Below are 17675 nucleotides of genomic sequence, written 5' to 3' on the forward strand. Positions count from 1 at the left end.
CTCCCTGCCTAAATATTATTTTGATTAAGCTGCATGTTTAGACATAGTGGTGTTCACATCTCTATAAATCTGCATGTGATTTATGTACTTTTGGAAATGGGGTAATGTGGGGTATTTTCACCAGCCGGAACCTCCCCAGCCCACTATACCATATCAATTCTTCTACTCGGTAACACTCTCTTCGGGTGGAATTCTTATCCAGCAACCTGTATGTGTATATGGCATCGTGTTCTGTCTCAGGTGCAGATAGGCGAGGAACACAATGGCGAGCAGGACGGACCGATTCCGCCCCCCGGGCCCCCTGCGCCCCCCCTTATCCCCGACGGAGATATGTTCAGGCGCGGAATGTTTAATGTCCAGGTAAGGAATGTTCAATCTAGAGGACGGTCTAATGTCTATGTGTGGAATGTTTAATATCTATGGAAAGAATGCTTAATGTCTACCCAAGGAATGTTTAATATCTATGTAAGGAATGTCAAATGTATATGGAATTGTATTTTGATAAAGAGTGTGAATAAATAAATAAATATTTAAAGAATGATTGATGTATATGCGAATAATGTTCAATGTCTATGTGAGGAGTGTTTAATGTCTAGGGAAAGAATGTTTAATGTCTATGGAAGGAATGTTTAATGTCTATGTGAAGAATGTTTAATGTCTTCCCGAGGAATATTTAATATCTATGTAAGGAATGTTAAATGTATATGTGAAGAATGTTTGATGTATATGCGAATAATGTTCAATTATGTGAGGAGTGTTTAATGTCTAGGGCATTGATTTCCGGGTGAGTCCCATAAACGAATGCAGTGACTAAAAAGCAACGGTCGGTTGTGTGCGCAGGTGTTCCGCGGGGTGGAGGCGCCGCCGGGGCAGCTGGCCGCCGGCCGCTGGCACCCGGACAACATCCTGGCCATCATGCGGCGCGACCTGCACCGCCAGCCGTGGCCCTTCGCGCGCCCGCAGTCCGAGCTGGCGCGCCTCGTGAGCGACGCGGCGCTGCTGCGCCTGGGCGCGGCCGCCGCCAGCCCGCTGCGCGCGCTCGTGTGCCGCGGCTACCCGCGCGTCACGGACCGCGCGCTCGCGCACCTGGCCGCGGCGGCGCCGCAGCTCGCCACGCTGGACGTGTCGCACACGGGCGTCACGGCCGCCGGCGCGCGCGCCTTCCGCGCCACGCGCCCCGACTGCGCGCTGCTGTGCGAGCACCTGACCTAGACCGCCGCCCGGGCGTCACGGCCGCGCGACCACCTTATCTAGACTGCGTCACGGACGAACTGAAACTGTTTGTGTACCACTATTCGGGCCCGCGACTTTCCCGAGGAGTGGTATTCTGCCGTCCTCGTGAAGAGAGTGGCATCTCCAAAAAGTGAAATGTTGGCAAAATGCTTCCCGTCTTCTTGAAATATGCTCTTAATTTTTTCATACATTTTTTTGAACGTGTGCGGCATTTGACATTCCCAAAGGAGTCAAACAGGGATGTGTAATGGCACCATGGTTGTTTCAAAGTATACATTGTTAAGGTTTAAGAATGGTAGAAAAAATGGGTGATTTAACTTTCAATTATGTTTTGTATGCTGATGATGTCGTGCTTCTTGCTAGCGACAAAGAAGACCCGCAATTCTCGGTAGCAAAAGTGTAGTTTGTATGCAAGAAAAGCAATTTGCCAATAAATGTTGATTCAAAGTAACAAATAAAAAATGGTTTTGGAAAGGGGTGAAAGTATTTCTGAATGTGAATGTAAATCTACCAAGGCAAACAAATGTTTGTCGCTAGAGGGAAAACTGGCAGTTCACAATGGAGTTCTGGTGCCGAACCTTATGCAAGGATACAAGGATGAAAGTAGGTTGAATGCTGTCGGGATGCGATCTCTGTGCGGTCAAAATATGTACAGTGGGTTCACAAATGTTGAGATCCGTGCATTATGTAAGACTGAGACAAGCTTAATTAAAAAATCAAGAAAGAAGTGCTGTGATGGTTTGGTCTCGAAAAGGATCTATAATGTGAATGTTGATGGATGCATAAAACGAGGAAGTCCGAGGAAGACATGACACGACCAAGTTCAACAAATACTTGATAAGATGTTTTGTAATATATAGTTCTGCTAGCCTTCTTTAAGCATGTAGATGCTCATGGATCACCTACATGCTAAGGATTGCTAGCCGCCCCACGTTGGGCGCCATTATAACACATAATCCCATGGATCACCTAGACGCTAGGGATCGCTAGCCGCCCCACGTTGGGCGCCGTTGTAACACATAATCCCATGGATCACCTACATGGCAGCGATTGCTAGCCGCCCCACGTTGGGCGCCATTATAACACAAAATCCTATGGATCACCTACATGGCAGCGATTGCTAGCCGCCCCTCGTTGGGCGCCATTATAACACATTATCCTATGGATCACCTTCATGGTAGTGATTGCTAGCCGCTCACGTTGGGCGCCATTATAACACATAATCCATGGATCACCTACATGTTAGGGATTGCTAGCTGCTCCACGTTGGGCGCCGTTGTAACACATAATCCCTTGGATCACCTACATGGTAGGAATTGCTAGCCGCCCCACGTTGGGCGCCATTATAACACATAATCCTATGGATCACCTACATGGTAGGGATTGCTAGCCGCTTCACGTTGGGCGCCATTATAACACATAATCCCATGAATCACCTACATGGTAGGGATTGCTAGCCGCCCCACGTTGGGCGCCATTATAACACATAACCCTATGGATCACCTACATGGTAGGGATTGCTAGCCGCTTCACGTTGGGCGCCATTATAACACATAATCCCATGGATCACCTACATGGTAGGGATTGCTAGCCGCCCCACGTTGTGCGCCATTATAACACATAATCCTTACCATGTAGGTGATCCATGGGATTATGTGTTATAATGGCGCCCAACGTGGGGCAGCTAGCAATTCCTACCTACATGGTAGGAATTGCTGGTAGGAACTGGAGATCCTATGATAATCTACATGCGTAAGGAAGGCTAGCACACCTATGAGTTACAGTAACGATGTAGAGGAAGCGAGGTCTGTATGGAAAGACAGAGTGACACGGCGTTCTATCCTCCGCCTACCCCTGCGGGGAAACAGCATGGTATGTTTGTCTGTGTTTGCTTTAAAATTGATAGACTTATAGGGCCTTACTAATAAACCTGATAAAAAATTATGGCTAGGCATTGTGGTAGAATAAGGATGGATAATTCGGTATAGAGCTGGGATAGCGATCGTAGAAACTAACTCCACGATTGTATCCGAGTCCAACGTGGCATAGCGCTTGAACAAACCCGCGATCTGTCATCTGTCTTAATTTTTCAGTAGTAAAATGGATTGTCTATTTCGTAATTAAACATTCCAGCTTTCCAGAGATATCAAAGTGAAATATCGTTTACGAGTGTAAAGATGAGTTGTTTATTTAATTTTTATTTTTTTATATTTGAAAAATCACATAAAATTACAAACCAATATTTTTCTCAAGCTCTAGGGACACTTCAAACAAGCTAAACAGTGCTGTATAGAAGAATACTCGTAAATAGAATACATTTGCTTATGTGGAGAGGAAACCACTTAAAACTCTTCAGAAGAAGCCGGCCTGTTGGCAGCAGTCAACAGGCCTGCCGTTCCACTAGAAGAGTGTTCGGCATTTTGTTCCTACTTTGGTTTATTTTACCAATCGCCTGCATCATATTGACCATGTATGATACTACCTCTCGTGTGAGTTCTTTATTACCCATCACCGATGGGATGTCGCGTAGATCTTCACCCAGGCTTCTGCATCGCGCCTCCAGCTGTTGTCTTTGAAAGCTGAAAAAGGGGCAATGCATCAACAGGAGCCTGGCTACTGTGTGGAAGGCGAGACTTCTCATTTTGCTAAATCTCCCCCTCCAAGCCCGGATATATTATCCGTTTCCGGCTTGACGTCGACTTCTGGGACACCCTGTATATAAAAAAAAAAAAATCAACAATATTTTGAGTTTTTCCAAATTTTTGTAGACAAGGACTGGGATTCGACTCCCCGGGGAGCTGTTTATATTAACATATTACAACAGAGATGAAGAACATTTAAGAGAAGGTAATATAGAAGTCTAGGCATCTACAGAGCTTATGACCTGTCAATGGCTGGTTTAAGTGGCCACTTTACACACTGTGTAACATTCACTATTCTGCCTATATTTAAACATCTATATTCCTTCAATTCTTTCATCTGTTGATGTTTGTGAAGTTAAAGAGCTAAAACCTTTATTTATGCGGGTGAGATTCATCTAATTGAATATTTCACCTACATACTAGGCAACGCCTGAAAATATAAACAGCTCCCCAGGGAGTTGAATCCAGTCCTTGTCTACAAAAATTTGGACAAACTCAAAATATTGTTTATTTATTTAGTGCTCGTTTAAATCGCTGTAAACTTAAACCAAAAAGTCCAGATAATCTTGTCTGGAGTTAACAATACGACAAACACGGGTCATCGAAGAATTAAGGCCATAGTTTGTTCTATGCTGATCGATGAACAGTACTTCATTGTTTCTCAATCTACGAATCCTTTGTTCTTGAAATACCAAAATTCTTGCGATGTGGATGGCTGTCTTGAGCTTTTCTCCGGATCTTGGTTCGAAGAGGAAGGAGATCCCCTCAGCTTGTCTCGATAGAATCGTGTATGCGCTTCCTTCGTTAAAAGCCCGTTTTTCAACCAAGAGCAAGATGAGCTTTTCATTATAGATAGAAGCACTTTTATTTTTTCCCAGTCTACTCTCCCTCGTATTTCTTCCCCCTCTTCCAACATCATCAGAGGTTGAGGCGTAAAGTTGTATTTGATTCCCTTGTCTATCGAGACTTTCATCGGCTTCATCAATTGCTGTAACCACTCCATCGTTCCCCACTCTTTTTTGGCTGCCTTCCATGGTAAGTACATTAATTCCCCTTTCCTCACACTCAAGTTGCGAAATTTCTCTTGATTCCTGACCGTAGCTCTCCATTCTAATCTGATGAATGGCGCACTGACAAGCTCGAATATCTCCTTCGTCGAGAACGTCTTGTACCACCTGACGACCATCAAAAAATGATTATATACTATTTTTTTAAATTTGAAAAAATTTATCAACATTAAAAACTGTCATTTCCTTAGAGTAATGACCTAATAGAGTCGCCCGTACGGATAAAAACCATTCTACGAGGTGTGTTCAGAAAATAACTGGAGTTTTTGAATTTCGCGAGTTTGGAGAAGAACCAAAATCAGAAAAGGAGCTCTGCGCCGGTTTGAACATGCGGAACGAATGGACAGCGAGAGAACGGCTAAGAATATTTACAATGCGAATGTTGATGGATGCAGAAATAGAGGAAGACCGAGAAAGACATGGCATGACCAAATCCAACAAATACTTAAAGATGGACATGTCAAAAGTCGAAATAATCGGCGCGCGTGCATGAGAAGATGTATGAATGTAGAGGAAGCGAGATCTGTATGCAAAGATAGAGTGTTGTGGCGTTCTATCCTCTCTGCCTACCCTTACGGGGAAACGGCGTGATGGTTTGTTTGTTTGGAGAGTACGAGTGTCAATTTTGTATTTATTATGTTGGTATACATGCCTCTGAAGTATGATAAAACTTGCAGATTACACAAATTATTTGAATATATATACAAATTATTAGTATACTAGTGGCGAATGGTGATTTTATTTACAGGTAAGCTATAAAAAATACAATATATATTTGTACCTACAAAGGAGGTACATAATATAATGTAAGTAATATATACTATAAATTGATGTTTTTCTGTGGTTCTGTGTGATACAACAACTCTCATCCATGAAATCAACTCAAACCACGTAACTTCGTGATATATTATATTATAAAGATATATTATCCATTACTTTTATATTTAATAATTCATTAAAAAATAAATAAAAAATACCACTATGAATTCAGTCGATATGAGGTATTCAATTGGAATGTCAACTGGCCGCAATGTTCTAGTGATTAATAGTGCTAAAAACGGCAGCGTGGAGCGCTATATGTCCCGCAATATGACGCATGAAAGTAATTATGGTCTTATGTCAAAAGTACCATCTCAAAGAAAAATAGTCCTTAAGAAACAATGTTTGAAATACTGTTTTCCAAATCAAGAATCTTCAAATAATTTGTGTAATCTGCAAAAAAAATAGGAGAAAAAACCCGCACTGGGGTTAATTACATTCAAAATATAGTATACTTATTTGTATGAAAAAATAAGCTGGAATAATCGGCTAGTTTCTTGGCTCACCACAGCCGCTGGGCGAACTTTATTAATATTTATATTAATATTAGGATAAAAATACAAACGGAAATGATTTAAAATAAATGGTAATTATTTATTTGTTTTTCTGTAAATAAAGTTACAATAAAACATTATTATGTTTAGTCAAATATAATGGTAAGCTGCGCATAATCGCTTCTATACACGGTTCGCCCCTGATGTATACTAACATAATAAATAAAATAATTGACAATCAGACTCTCCAAAACTACGAAATTTAAAAATTCTTGTTATTTTATAAACACACTTCGCATGATTATAAACCTCGAAATTAGCTACAGACTACAGCAATATAACGGGCCATAGGCTCTTGATAGGTAATAGGGAAATATCACATACTACGAATACCGATATAAATATATGCAATGGATTCAGAAAAATTAATTGTGTTTTCAAAATCAATATGGATATTTTGGAGAAATGTTTTCATGCATAACTTTGAAAAAAAAAATATAAAAAAATATTTCCCTACAAAAACGCGACATGATAATTGTGACGTCAAGATTCGTGACGATGTTCTATTTTAATTTAAACGGTCACAAACAAAGTTGTATATTGACATGAATTGTGACAAATAAAGAGCGTGGCCAATGCAATGACTGTTTTTGCGGGAATTCATAATTATAAGTAGCAAAAAAATTTTTTTTACTCGTGGTGTAATGGTCAGCGCGTTCGCCTGCCTTGCATGAGGTCTCGTGTTCGATTCTCCACATGGTTGATATGAAATATTTATTTAAAAGACCGTTTTTACACTAGAAAATTTCATAGTCACTGAAGCGTGAGACTGATCATCTCACCTTCATGTAACAAAAAATGATCGAGATACACTGCGATTGGTGTACCGATGCAGTGCCCTATGCTCCGTTGTGCGCGGAAAGGGAATGATGATTTCATAGACCCTTGTTAATTTAAAATTGTTTAAAAAAGTGAAATTTTCCTGTTGCAAGCGCTAATTGAAACAGTCCGTTAAACGTTTGTTGTTAAACTAAAAACTAAACCAAAAATTTGGGACGCTTTTGGTCTATGCAGCTTAAAAGCTTCTCTAGAGAATTATTACTCTGAGGTCATATCTCAAAATACGACTTTAGCAAATAACGCCACTTTCCACTTTACTCTCAAAATCTCCGATTCCTTTTCTCGTAGTCTTGTTATTTGGAGACTTCTGTGTCGGCACGGTACACGATTCAACCGTGAATTATATTTTTGTATATTAATATTATTTGTATAACCCTACTTTAATTAAATTATTTAATTCTCTATAATTTGTGGTACATTCGTGTGTACTGTTTGCAATTTGTAATAAAATTATATTTAAACATCTCGTTTTCATTATTTATTCAAATCATCCTTCAGTTGTTGGATCACACACAGGGCAACACTCTGTGGCCCCCTTACGCATGTAGATGCTCAAAAGATCACCTACATGATGAACACAGCCACTGAACAAAAATCAACCATATACATTTTGCTCACTTCCAAACACGTCAAGACAGCTTACAAATGCGTCCTAGACAATTTAAGGGTTGTCTAACCAAAGGTCTGTGTGGAGATCGGATATGTACTCAGTGAAAACCAAATGCCGCCTATATAACGCCTGCATAACACCTATTCTCCTGTATGGATGCGAATCGTGGCACCTCTCTAGGGCCCAAATCAGCAAAATTCTGAGTTTTGAGAATAAGTGTCTCGGAAGAATCTTCGGTGTGTTGTGGTTTGACTTTGTGCGGAATGAACTAGTAAGATAACGGACGCAGCAAATTCCGGTGACAACTGTCATCAAGCGGGGCGATACGGTTGGCTTGGCCATGTGGTGCGGGTGCCTCCCGAGAGCCTTAACCATGTTTGCCTACTTTACAAGGCATGACAGAGATGCCTGGAGAATCTCCGTGGACACCATATGCTCCAACTAGGGAGCGGACATGGAATGATGATAAACCAAAGGGACTATTAAATTAGTAAATATATAATTATAATGGTGAATCGTGGATGACGTTCAAATCGTCCTCAAGCGGATTATACCCAAGGTTTCCATTGAATGAACGCCAGAGGAAAAGGGACATCATTGAAATGGAGAGATAAATAAATTAAGTACCAATTTGAAAGTGATAAATAAATAAAATAAATGAATCGATTATTAGAGGTGGGAATTTCGTTTTTTTATAAAAATAGCAATAACAGTTATAGATTCACAAATTAGGCTGTTTCGTGAAGACATTTAAAAAATAACAGTTAAGTGCAGTTGGCGACCCCTCCCCACCCCATAATCTCAATGAAATATTTTTCCGTTGCTCAATATTTGATAATTAAAATACAGAAAATTACTTATTTTCTAAAACGTTTTTTATTATTATTAAATGTATTTTAAAGGAACCCTATTTTATGGAATAACATTAATATTTTTTAGCTTAAAACTTTTATTAAATGCAAATAGAGACCTTTAAATTCACAAAATGGCATTTTATTTATACGTAAAATTATGTTTTCATTCGGATTATATGGGTATTTAATGTACTTAATTAGAAATTTAACATTAAAAATAATTTACCCGTTGATTGATTTGGTGTTTATTTTGTAGAACTCCATATTTAAACATATAATTAGAAATCAAACACTGATTTGAGTCTATACTACTATTACTATAGCATGTACATTAATCATAATTGAGGGAAAAACCAATGATTAAGGGTGAGGCTAAGTGTTTAATAGGTATTTATATTTGAATTTCGGGGAAAATATAACAAAGTGAGTATTTATTGACATACAAGTATGTATTGTGAGATAGTTAATGAAGCTTTATAGTTTTGTAAATTTAGATAATTGTTGTCGAAAAAAAAAAATCAATAATATTATAATAGGTTGCTGTTCATTTTAATTTTAAAACATGATTGAAATATTATGAGGAAATTTATATAAACATAAATGTATAATAATAGGACATTCAATCCAAATAATCTTCACATTCGTTTGAAAATGCCCTAATAAGGCGAAACAATTGTCACGAAGTTTTTATTTTTATATGTTTATATTTGTAAAAATAAAATAAAGTGTTCAGTAGACTCAAATCAGTGTTTGATTTCCAATTATAAGTTTAAAAATAATTTACCCACGTTAAATTATCAATATTGTATGTACAAGAAATTGACAATTTGGCACATGTAAGTTGGGGGGCTTTTTTACCTACATTGTTTATGCGAGCTTACACTAAAATTGAGCCACTTAGTAAACTTGACTTTCCTTTTATACAAACGGCAGGGGCAGCAATTTAGAGAAATAGTGCGTAGATTAAGTGCCTCATTACTGTATGTAAATTCTGATAATATTGTATTGAGTTTGGATAGATGTGTCAAAGAACGATGTCGAAAAAATGTCTCGTTCTCATATCCAAAATGTCGACAAAAAATACAAATTCAGAAGAATTTATGTACCTCCAATTTATGAGAGTAAGTGCTTGAGAAGAGTATTACGTATAAGGTGGTTCGATTTTATAACTAACATTGAAGTGCGAGAACGGAGGCAGCAGCCTCCCACAGGAGGGTCATAACAAGGGTCTTGAAGATGCGGCGGTGGATCTGGCTTGGACACGTGCTGCGCATGCCTCAGGAGAACCTAAACTCACGTCGCCTCTTCTTTAAACCTGCGGGCTCACGCCGTCCTGGAAGGCCGTCAATGACGATCTTTAGATTCAGCGGAATTAAGGGGCGCTGGATTGGCATGGGAAGAAGCGAGAGTGCTGGCCGGCGATAGGGTCTCCCGAAGGCAACTAGTGATGTCCACATGCTCCACGGAGCGGATGTGGAAAAGAAGAAGATTTATGAGCACAAATGGATTTGTCGTAATTTGAATACTGGCTCCTTTCGAGTTTTCACGCAAGATGCAATACATTTAGCAGTCAATTTTTCAGTCTCACAATGAAAATAACTGACATTAAAAAAAATAAAACATCCCACGCATCGCTTGTTTGACGTTTGTGTTATAACGATACTTATTACAAAATTCGTTCCGAATGCCAAGATAATTTTAATGTGGTAGCAAGGCTCTCTATTCCACGAGAGCGGTTCAGAATAGCACCCCAGAGGGATAATACAAAACACGACGGAATAAACCTTGTAATGTACGTCTGTTGACAAGTACTGGAAAAAACGCATTCAGAATGTAGGATGCGTATCCTGTTATATCTGCATAACTTACTGTAGCCTTCATCCGCCCGAAAACTTATTTACCGATAATTAGCCAGATAAGTACTGTAAAGTATATTTATGTTTATGACTCTATATTGTCGTTGTATAGTCTGTAATATTGTCTATGTTCCCCTTAAAATGGCCGCGCGTGTCATACGTCAAACATTTCGACCTGTATTCCGTGTTTCTGATGTTTTGTTTGCATAAAACGTGAGTTCATTGTCATAATTATTGTTGATACGCCATAGCACAGGGTGTAAAACGATTACAAATGCCATAATGTCTATTCCATAGAAAATTATAACTCATTTTCCGAAGGACAATTATTCCAACTTCATTTCCATTTTCCAATTTATATAGCTTCTTTAAAATTTCATAACCTCGATTCATTGAAACACAGAACAGATACCTTCGATCAGATCCTGGCTTACAAAAGTATAAATAATAAATTTGATTCTCCAGAACTAATTAATCTACTTGTTTACCGTGTCCTCTCTAGACCAACAAGACTGTCTGATATTTTCTATATTCCTAACATTAAACTAATCACCGGAAACATTCTACCATCCTTATTATAAATATTTAACAAGAATTTGAATAGTCTTGGTATATTTAAAACTCCATATAATAGGTACCGAAGAGAACTAATTGGCTTGATTCAGAATAACAGAGAATGGACGTTTTGTCTTTTTTTGATCTTTATTTCTCGTCAATAAATCAAATGCTATTTTCCACTCCTACTTTCCTTCATTCATCCTTTACCACTCCTCATCAGTTTCCTTCTTTTCCTTCTCACTATCTCCTTGTATTTTTCATATTTTTTTTCTTTTGTTTCAGTTTATTTTGTTTATTTGTTTATTTGTTTAAATTTAATGTTGTGCACACAGTGCTATGTTAATATAAATATAGACAATATTACGAACAAAAAATAAACCTAACACAGCACCAATTACGTACACAACACAATATATGAAACAACTATCTAACAGTACAACAAGATGTAAGAAAAATTTGTGCTTTGTGTGAATTTACTAGCGATTGTGTTTTTATTGTTGTGAGTATGAAATGTAGTGCGTGGAGTGAGGTGTATGGAGTGATGTGTATAAGATGTGGTGTTTATGTAGTGTGTATTCTGGTAGTACCTAGTTTAGTATTAATTGTTTCTGTTTATTTTCAAAGAGGCTATAGAATATTTATTCTTTATATACGAGGGTTGTGTAAAAAAAAAGTTCTCAAATTTTTTTCAGGTTTAAGGCATTTTTTATTTGAACTGAAAAATGCATCATTGGAAAGCTTATTTCTTATCTTATTATTTTTTAACATAATCACCAGATTTTTCAACGCATTTTTGTTGACGACTAATTCACTTTTGGAATCCAGCTTCAAAGAAGTCCGTCGCCAGTCTGTGGAGGAATTTGGTAACCGCTTCCTGGTGTTGCTTTGATTTTGGAAACAAGTGGAAGTCAATCGGTGCAAGATCAGAGCTGTAGGGAGCCTGTTCAACGAGATCCCAGCCAAAATTTTCGATTAAATCCTCGGTTTAACGAGAGACGTGCGGGCGCGCATTGTCGTGATGTAGTCTAACGGATGTCTGTGCGCCCATCGGAGAACTCCCTACACCATTTGCGGACGTGTTAAACGCTGATGCAAGCTTTCCCATAAACTTCACACAACCGCCTATGAATATCAACCGGTGGTAACTTTTTAGCGTGCAAAAATCGGATTACTGCACGAACTTCTCACCTGGCGGTGACGGCGATCAAGGGTTTCATCGCGGATGGTTGTCAGGCCGGCACTGAACGTCGCAGCGAGTTTTACTAAAGCGGGATCTAGAGTGGGGGAACCAGCGCACACAGCGTTGTTGCCGGATTTCGTCTAGCATTTCGCGCGGCGAGTTTACAGCGTTGGGAACCTTATTTTTTACACAACCCTCGTAGTTTAAACCATCGTCGCTTTGATTTAGTATAATTAAGTAGCTACATATTATTGGATGGCAGCCCCTACTATTTTTATAAATACATTTTTTATAGTTTCTATTTATAATAATTCAACATGTACATCTGTTTGTATTCCAAATAAATAAAAGCGAATATTGATAGCCCTGTTTTGCTCGAGTTAATTAGCATTCGGATACTTGCTACTCCTTGTGAATCTATTAGTAGTCAGTATACGAATAACGGTTCATTGAAATCATAAATACGGCCAAACTCCGTTAATCCGAACTCCAGTCATTCAGATTGCCAAATATCCAGATCGTTATCAGGAAATAAAAAAACAAAAGTGTTTTTAATTTTAAGTTAATTGTGCAATTAACTTTGCTGGACATATTTAAGTATGTTTTAATGTTTAAATTTGTTGCAACAGAGAGAGAAAACATTTTTGATTAGGGAATATGGGGGTATAGGCATTTACAGGGCTTATGACCTGTCATTGGCTGGTTTAATTGGCCACTTTACACACTGTGTAACATTCATAATTCCACAACTCTTCCGAAATTTAAGTATGAACAACACCTTAGGGAGAAAATTCAGCCAGTCTGCAAGCATTTGAATTTACTCAAAACATTGTTGAATTAACTACCTGGTAAAAGAAGAAGTATAAAAAAATTGGAAAATTGTTTTCAGGCGTTGCCTAGTAGGTGAATTGGTTCAGCTGGATGAATCTCACCCACATGATAAAGGTTTCAGCTCTTTTACTTCACAAATTTGCGAAAGAGTTGCGGAAATGTGGATGTTCAAACATGGGCAGAACGGTGAATGTTACACAGTGTGTAAAGTGGCCACTTAAACCAGCCAATGACAGGTCATAAGCCCTGTAAATGCCTAGACTCCCATATTCTCTTCTCAAAAATGTTTTCCCTGTCTGTTGCGAAAATTTGAATATGAACAACTCCCTAGGGAGGAAATCCAGCCAGTCTGCAGGAATTTGGAAATATTTAAAACATTGTTGAAGTTTTAATTTGATTACGATTCACTGTATTTTAATGTGATACTGATTTACTGTATTATTTCAAAAACATTAAAATCTGTCTCTCATTAATTCGGATAATTGGAGTTTTACTATACTTATGACAATGATGCCATCATTTATAAATGCGCCTAGATTCCAGTTTTGTTAGTTGAAAACGAATTTAGATAAATCTAAAAATATTCATGCGGGAATATATGTAGAAGTTCAATGAATGTTGAATATTCTCTATGCATTATTGAATTTTTCAGGTGATTGATCTTTAAATGTAGCGAAGTGTTTGTATTCGACTATGGAGCAGATCGTCACAAGGAGTGTTAAGGCTGAACCGGAGACTGGTGATGTAGGAAGACATCTCCATACCGGGAAAAGGGCGTCATGTTCCTACGGAAGTGAGGAACCAGGTTTTGTTACCGTGAAGACTGAACCGGGGACGGGTGATGCAGTAGGAGATATTCTCTATACTGGGGAAGAGGCACCATGTCCCTGTAGAAGCGAAAGGCCAGGTGTTGCTACCGTGAAGGCTGAACCGGGGACTGGCGATGTAGGAGATATAGTCCATACCGAGGAAGAGGCGTCATATTCCTCCGGATGTGTGGATCCAGGTGCCGTGAAGACTGAACCGGGGACGGGTGGTCTAAGAGGAGATATTATCCAAACTCGGGAAGGGGCCTCATGTTCCTACAGAAAAGAAGAGCCAAGTGTTGCTACCGTGAAGGCTGAACCTGGCACCCATACTGACGGACAGTATACTATTGAGAGTGATATACAGATCTTTACGGAAATTGACATTGATTATCCTTATATAAAACAAGAATGTTTGGAATCCTCTCGCAAGACCGAAAGTAACTCTAGTGAGTAAAACTTAATTCCACTTTATTCGGGTATTGAATACAAACAATATTGTTGTCAATAGTAGTGTACTAATTGTTGTTAATAGTAGTAGGCGAGTACTACACACGACACCTCGCCGTGTGTACAGTTGAACTGTAGATAGGGGTGGCTCTGTAGCTGCTGTAGTGCAGCTTTCTCGGATGAGATAGACTTCTCTGGCTGGGTCGGCGGTGATGTCCTCCAAGAAGGGCAGGCGGCGGAGTCGAAGGCGGAGAGGGCTTAATTCCAAAAAAAAGATTATTCTTGATTTATGCACAACTTTTTTCATAAAAAACACACAGATTCTATTAAATTATTTGCACCGTGTCGCTGTCGGACAGGTTACGGGACAGCATATATAAGTCGCAGGAGAGAGCGAGAGGGGGTCAGGCTGCCCCGGATTAACTCGAAAAACGCTCTCTCATTGGCTGGAAATTTTTATATTTTATTTTTACACCAGTACTTTAAAGTCAAATAATACCCTCGGTATACATTTTGCATAAAAATGTAGCATTTAGGCGTCATCCCCGTGTCGCAATTAATTCATAAATAACACGGGAAAAGATCCTACATACTGATTAAAAGCGTGACACACGTTTTAGTGGGATTTAATGAGGCCTAGTAACTCATAATCCTATACATATTTATGGCTAGAGTCTCGATTATTCTAAGTTCTACGTTTTTGTAGACTAGAAATATTAAACATTGACTCTATTTCAGCATAAAAATAATTACCTCTCTCTAGTCCAAGCATCCATGCTATTTTTCGAAGCAAGCGATGTTAGACTGATTCAATGTGATTTATGCGATCGACATAGAATGGAGACCAGACCACTATTCTAGGAGGCGTATTATAGAAGAGGGCGAATAGTTGAGCAATAAAGAGTTTTGATTGTACGGACATTAGTCAAATCAGAGGATATTCTGTAAATGAAGCTAAGTAATTTCAGTGATTTATTTACTGTATTATCCATATGTTCGTTTGTCAGTTTATAGTCCAAAACAACTCCTAAATCTCTGATGGACATAACTACATCAATTTTAGAGTTTTCTAATAGGTACATGTTACGCACATATAAAACATACACAAACATATACATAGCATAAACCACTCAAGATGCACATTCAGCAACTATCCCAAATAATTGACCCCATGAAGAAATTTTCTGTATAAATGCAACGTGCAGTTAAAGATGTCTACATCAATACTGAGTCCATTATAATTATGCCGTTAATATTATGCCGTTTTAATTTCAGGCACTCAATCGACAACGTTATTTACGAAGAGTAAAAATCCACTGTCTCATAGTGGAGAACCAATACCAGAGGAGTACAAAATGCGACAGAAGAAAACTTATAAAAAACGAGCCGTGAAAAGTCCTAGCCAGAAACCGTTTGCATGCTCAGTGTGTAATTATAAAGCTTCAAAAAAGAGTCATTTAAAACAGCACACCTTAATACATTCTGACGAAAAACAGTTTGCATGCTCAGAATGTCAATATGCGACTCGATTGAAGAAGTGTTTAAAAGAGCACATGTTAAAACATACTGGCGAAAAACAATTCTCATGCTCTAAATGTAAATATACAACTACACGGAAAAATACTCTGAAACGGCACATGATGAAACATATGGGCGAAAAACAGTTCGCATGCTCAGAATGTAATTATACAGCTTTTCAGACAGGAAGTCTAAAATCGCACATGTTAAAACATTCTGACATGAAACTGTTTGCGTGCTCAGAGTGTAATTATACAGCGTTTCAGAAAGGTTATCTAAAATCGCACATGTTAAAGCATGCTGACGTGAAGCTGTTTGCATGTTCGGAATGTAAATATACGACTCGATGGAGGAGTGGTTTAAAACCTCACATGCTGAAACATACTGGCGAAAAAGAGTTCGCATGTTCCGAATGTAAATATACAACTGTGCATAAGAATCATTTAAAACAGCACATGTTGAACCATACTTCCGAGAAACCGTTCGCATGCTTGAAATGTGAATATTCCACTCGATGGAAGAAGGATTTAGTCCATCACACGATGAAACATGCTGGGAACCCGTTCGCATGTTCAGAATGTGAATACAAAACTACACAGAAGTACAATTTTAAACGGCACGTTTTGATTCACACTGGTAAAAAACCGTTCTCATGATCAGAATGTAATTTACAACTTAACAGCAAACTCGGAAGGTTCTCCCAAAAGACCACACGTTGAAACATACTTGCCAAACACATGTTTGAAATGTAAATGTACAATTGAATGGTCGAATTCTGAATCAGGTAGAAGAATTTGTGTATCTGGGAAGTATGTTTACTAGGGACGGAAAGACTGAGAAAGATATTGAAAGCAGGGTGAGTGCCGGAAACAGGGTGAATGGTCCACTGAAATCTACTTTGGCAAACAAATGTTTATCGCAGGAGGCAAAATGGGAGCGAAGTATGGAATTGGAAAAAATAATGATGACAATAGGTTAAATGCTGTCGGAATGCGGTCTCTCAGACGAATCTGTGGTAAAATGATGTATGATAGGTGCACAAATGTCGAGATCCGTGAACTGTGTAAGGCTGAGACATGCATCATTGACAGAATCAAGAAAAGGGTGCTGCGTTGGTTTGGACATGCAGAGCGAATGGACAGCGAAAGAACAGCTAAAAAGATCTAGGATGGAAACAAGGAAGACCGAGAAAGACACGACACGATCAAGTGCATCAAATACTTGAAGATGGACGTGTCAAGAGTAGGAATAATCGGCGTGCGTGCATGAAATGTATGAATGTAGTAAAGCGAGGTCTGCACGCAAAGACAGAGTGATATGGCGTTCTATCCTACGGGGAAACGGCGTGATGGTTTGTTTGAATGGATGAATAAATAAAAACGGTACACATTACGATGCCTCTACACGTTAGCCAATGCGTTTTTCAGTAGGCTGGCGCACGCATTGGCAACGAAATCGCTACTCTGTCCACACGTTGGCGAGTCGTACAGAGTCTGTCGGTACGGGCTGACGCGCAGACGTGACAAAAGCGTACAAAAATGCGTGGCTTAGGTGCCGAGATGAACATAACAATTTTTTTTTATTTATTTTTTTTATTTATTAATAAAACATATAAGACATGAATATCATGATATTATATTCCCAGGAGTTGTACGAGAAAACTCATTTGGGACGGTACATAAAAAAAATAGTACATTTCTTGTAACAATACATAGTATACATTTAAACAATAAAAATTTTAACAAATTTTAACAATCTATGAACTTAATATTAAAAAAGGAAAGAAAACATTTACACAATCTGTGAACTTAATATTAAAGAAGAAAATAAAAACATTCAAACAATCTGTGAACTTAA

General features: G+C 38.6%; 2 protein-coding genes across 2 annotated transcripts in view; both read left to right on the top strand.

Annotated features, from left to right (window-relative positions):
• The window catches only part of LOC148271027 (uncharacterized), a 30525-nt gene extending 22907 nt beyond the window's left edge, over nucleotides 1-7618 (top strand). Inside the window, exons 11-12 of the mRNA XM_088241910.1 lie at nucleotides 241-360; nucleotides 841-7618. Of these exons, the coding sequence (XP_088098036.1) occupies nucleotides 241-360; nucleotides 841-1212 (492 nt within the window). The 3' untranslated portion in view covers nucleotides 1213-7618. The remainder of the gene's footprint in view (nucleotides 1-240; nucleotides 361-840) is intronic.
• A 2994-nt stretch (nucleotides 7619-10612) lies between these two features.
• LOC148271028 (uncharacterized) lies at nucleotides 10613-16601 on the top strand. Its single transcript, XM_088241907.1, has 3 exons — nucleotides 10613-10688; nucleotides 13697-14299; nucleotides 15576-16601. The coding sequence occupies exons 2-3, from the start codon at nucleotides 13738-13740 to the stop codon at nucleotides 16472-16474; spliced, it is 1461 nt and encodes a 486-aa protein (XP_088098033.1). The 5' UTR covers nucleotides 10613-10688; nucleotides 13697-13737; the 3' UTR covers nucleotides 16475-16601.
• Nucleotides 16602-17675: the final 1074 nt, after the last annotated feature.

This window comes from Micrasema longulum, unplaced genomic scaffold (genome assembly GCF_059751315.1).
Source record: "Micrasema longulum isolate JH-2025_06_02 unplaced genomic scaffold, ASM5975131v1 h1tg003154l, whole genome shotgun sequence".
NCBI classification, from domain to species: Eukaryota; Metazoa; Arthropoda; class Insecta; order Trichoptera; family Brachycentridae; genus Micrasema; species Micrasema longulum.

Coding starts and splice junctions, on each gene's coding strand:
- LOC148271028 (XM_088241907.1), top strand. CDS start 13,738: ATGGAGCAGATCGTCACAAGGAGTGTTAAGGCTGAACCGGAGACTGGT. Junction 14,300..15,575: donor CAAGACCGAAAGTAACTCTA/GTGAGTAAAACT, acceptor TTTTAATTTCAG/GCACTCAATCGACAACGTTA.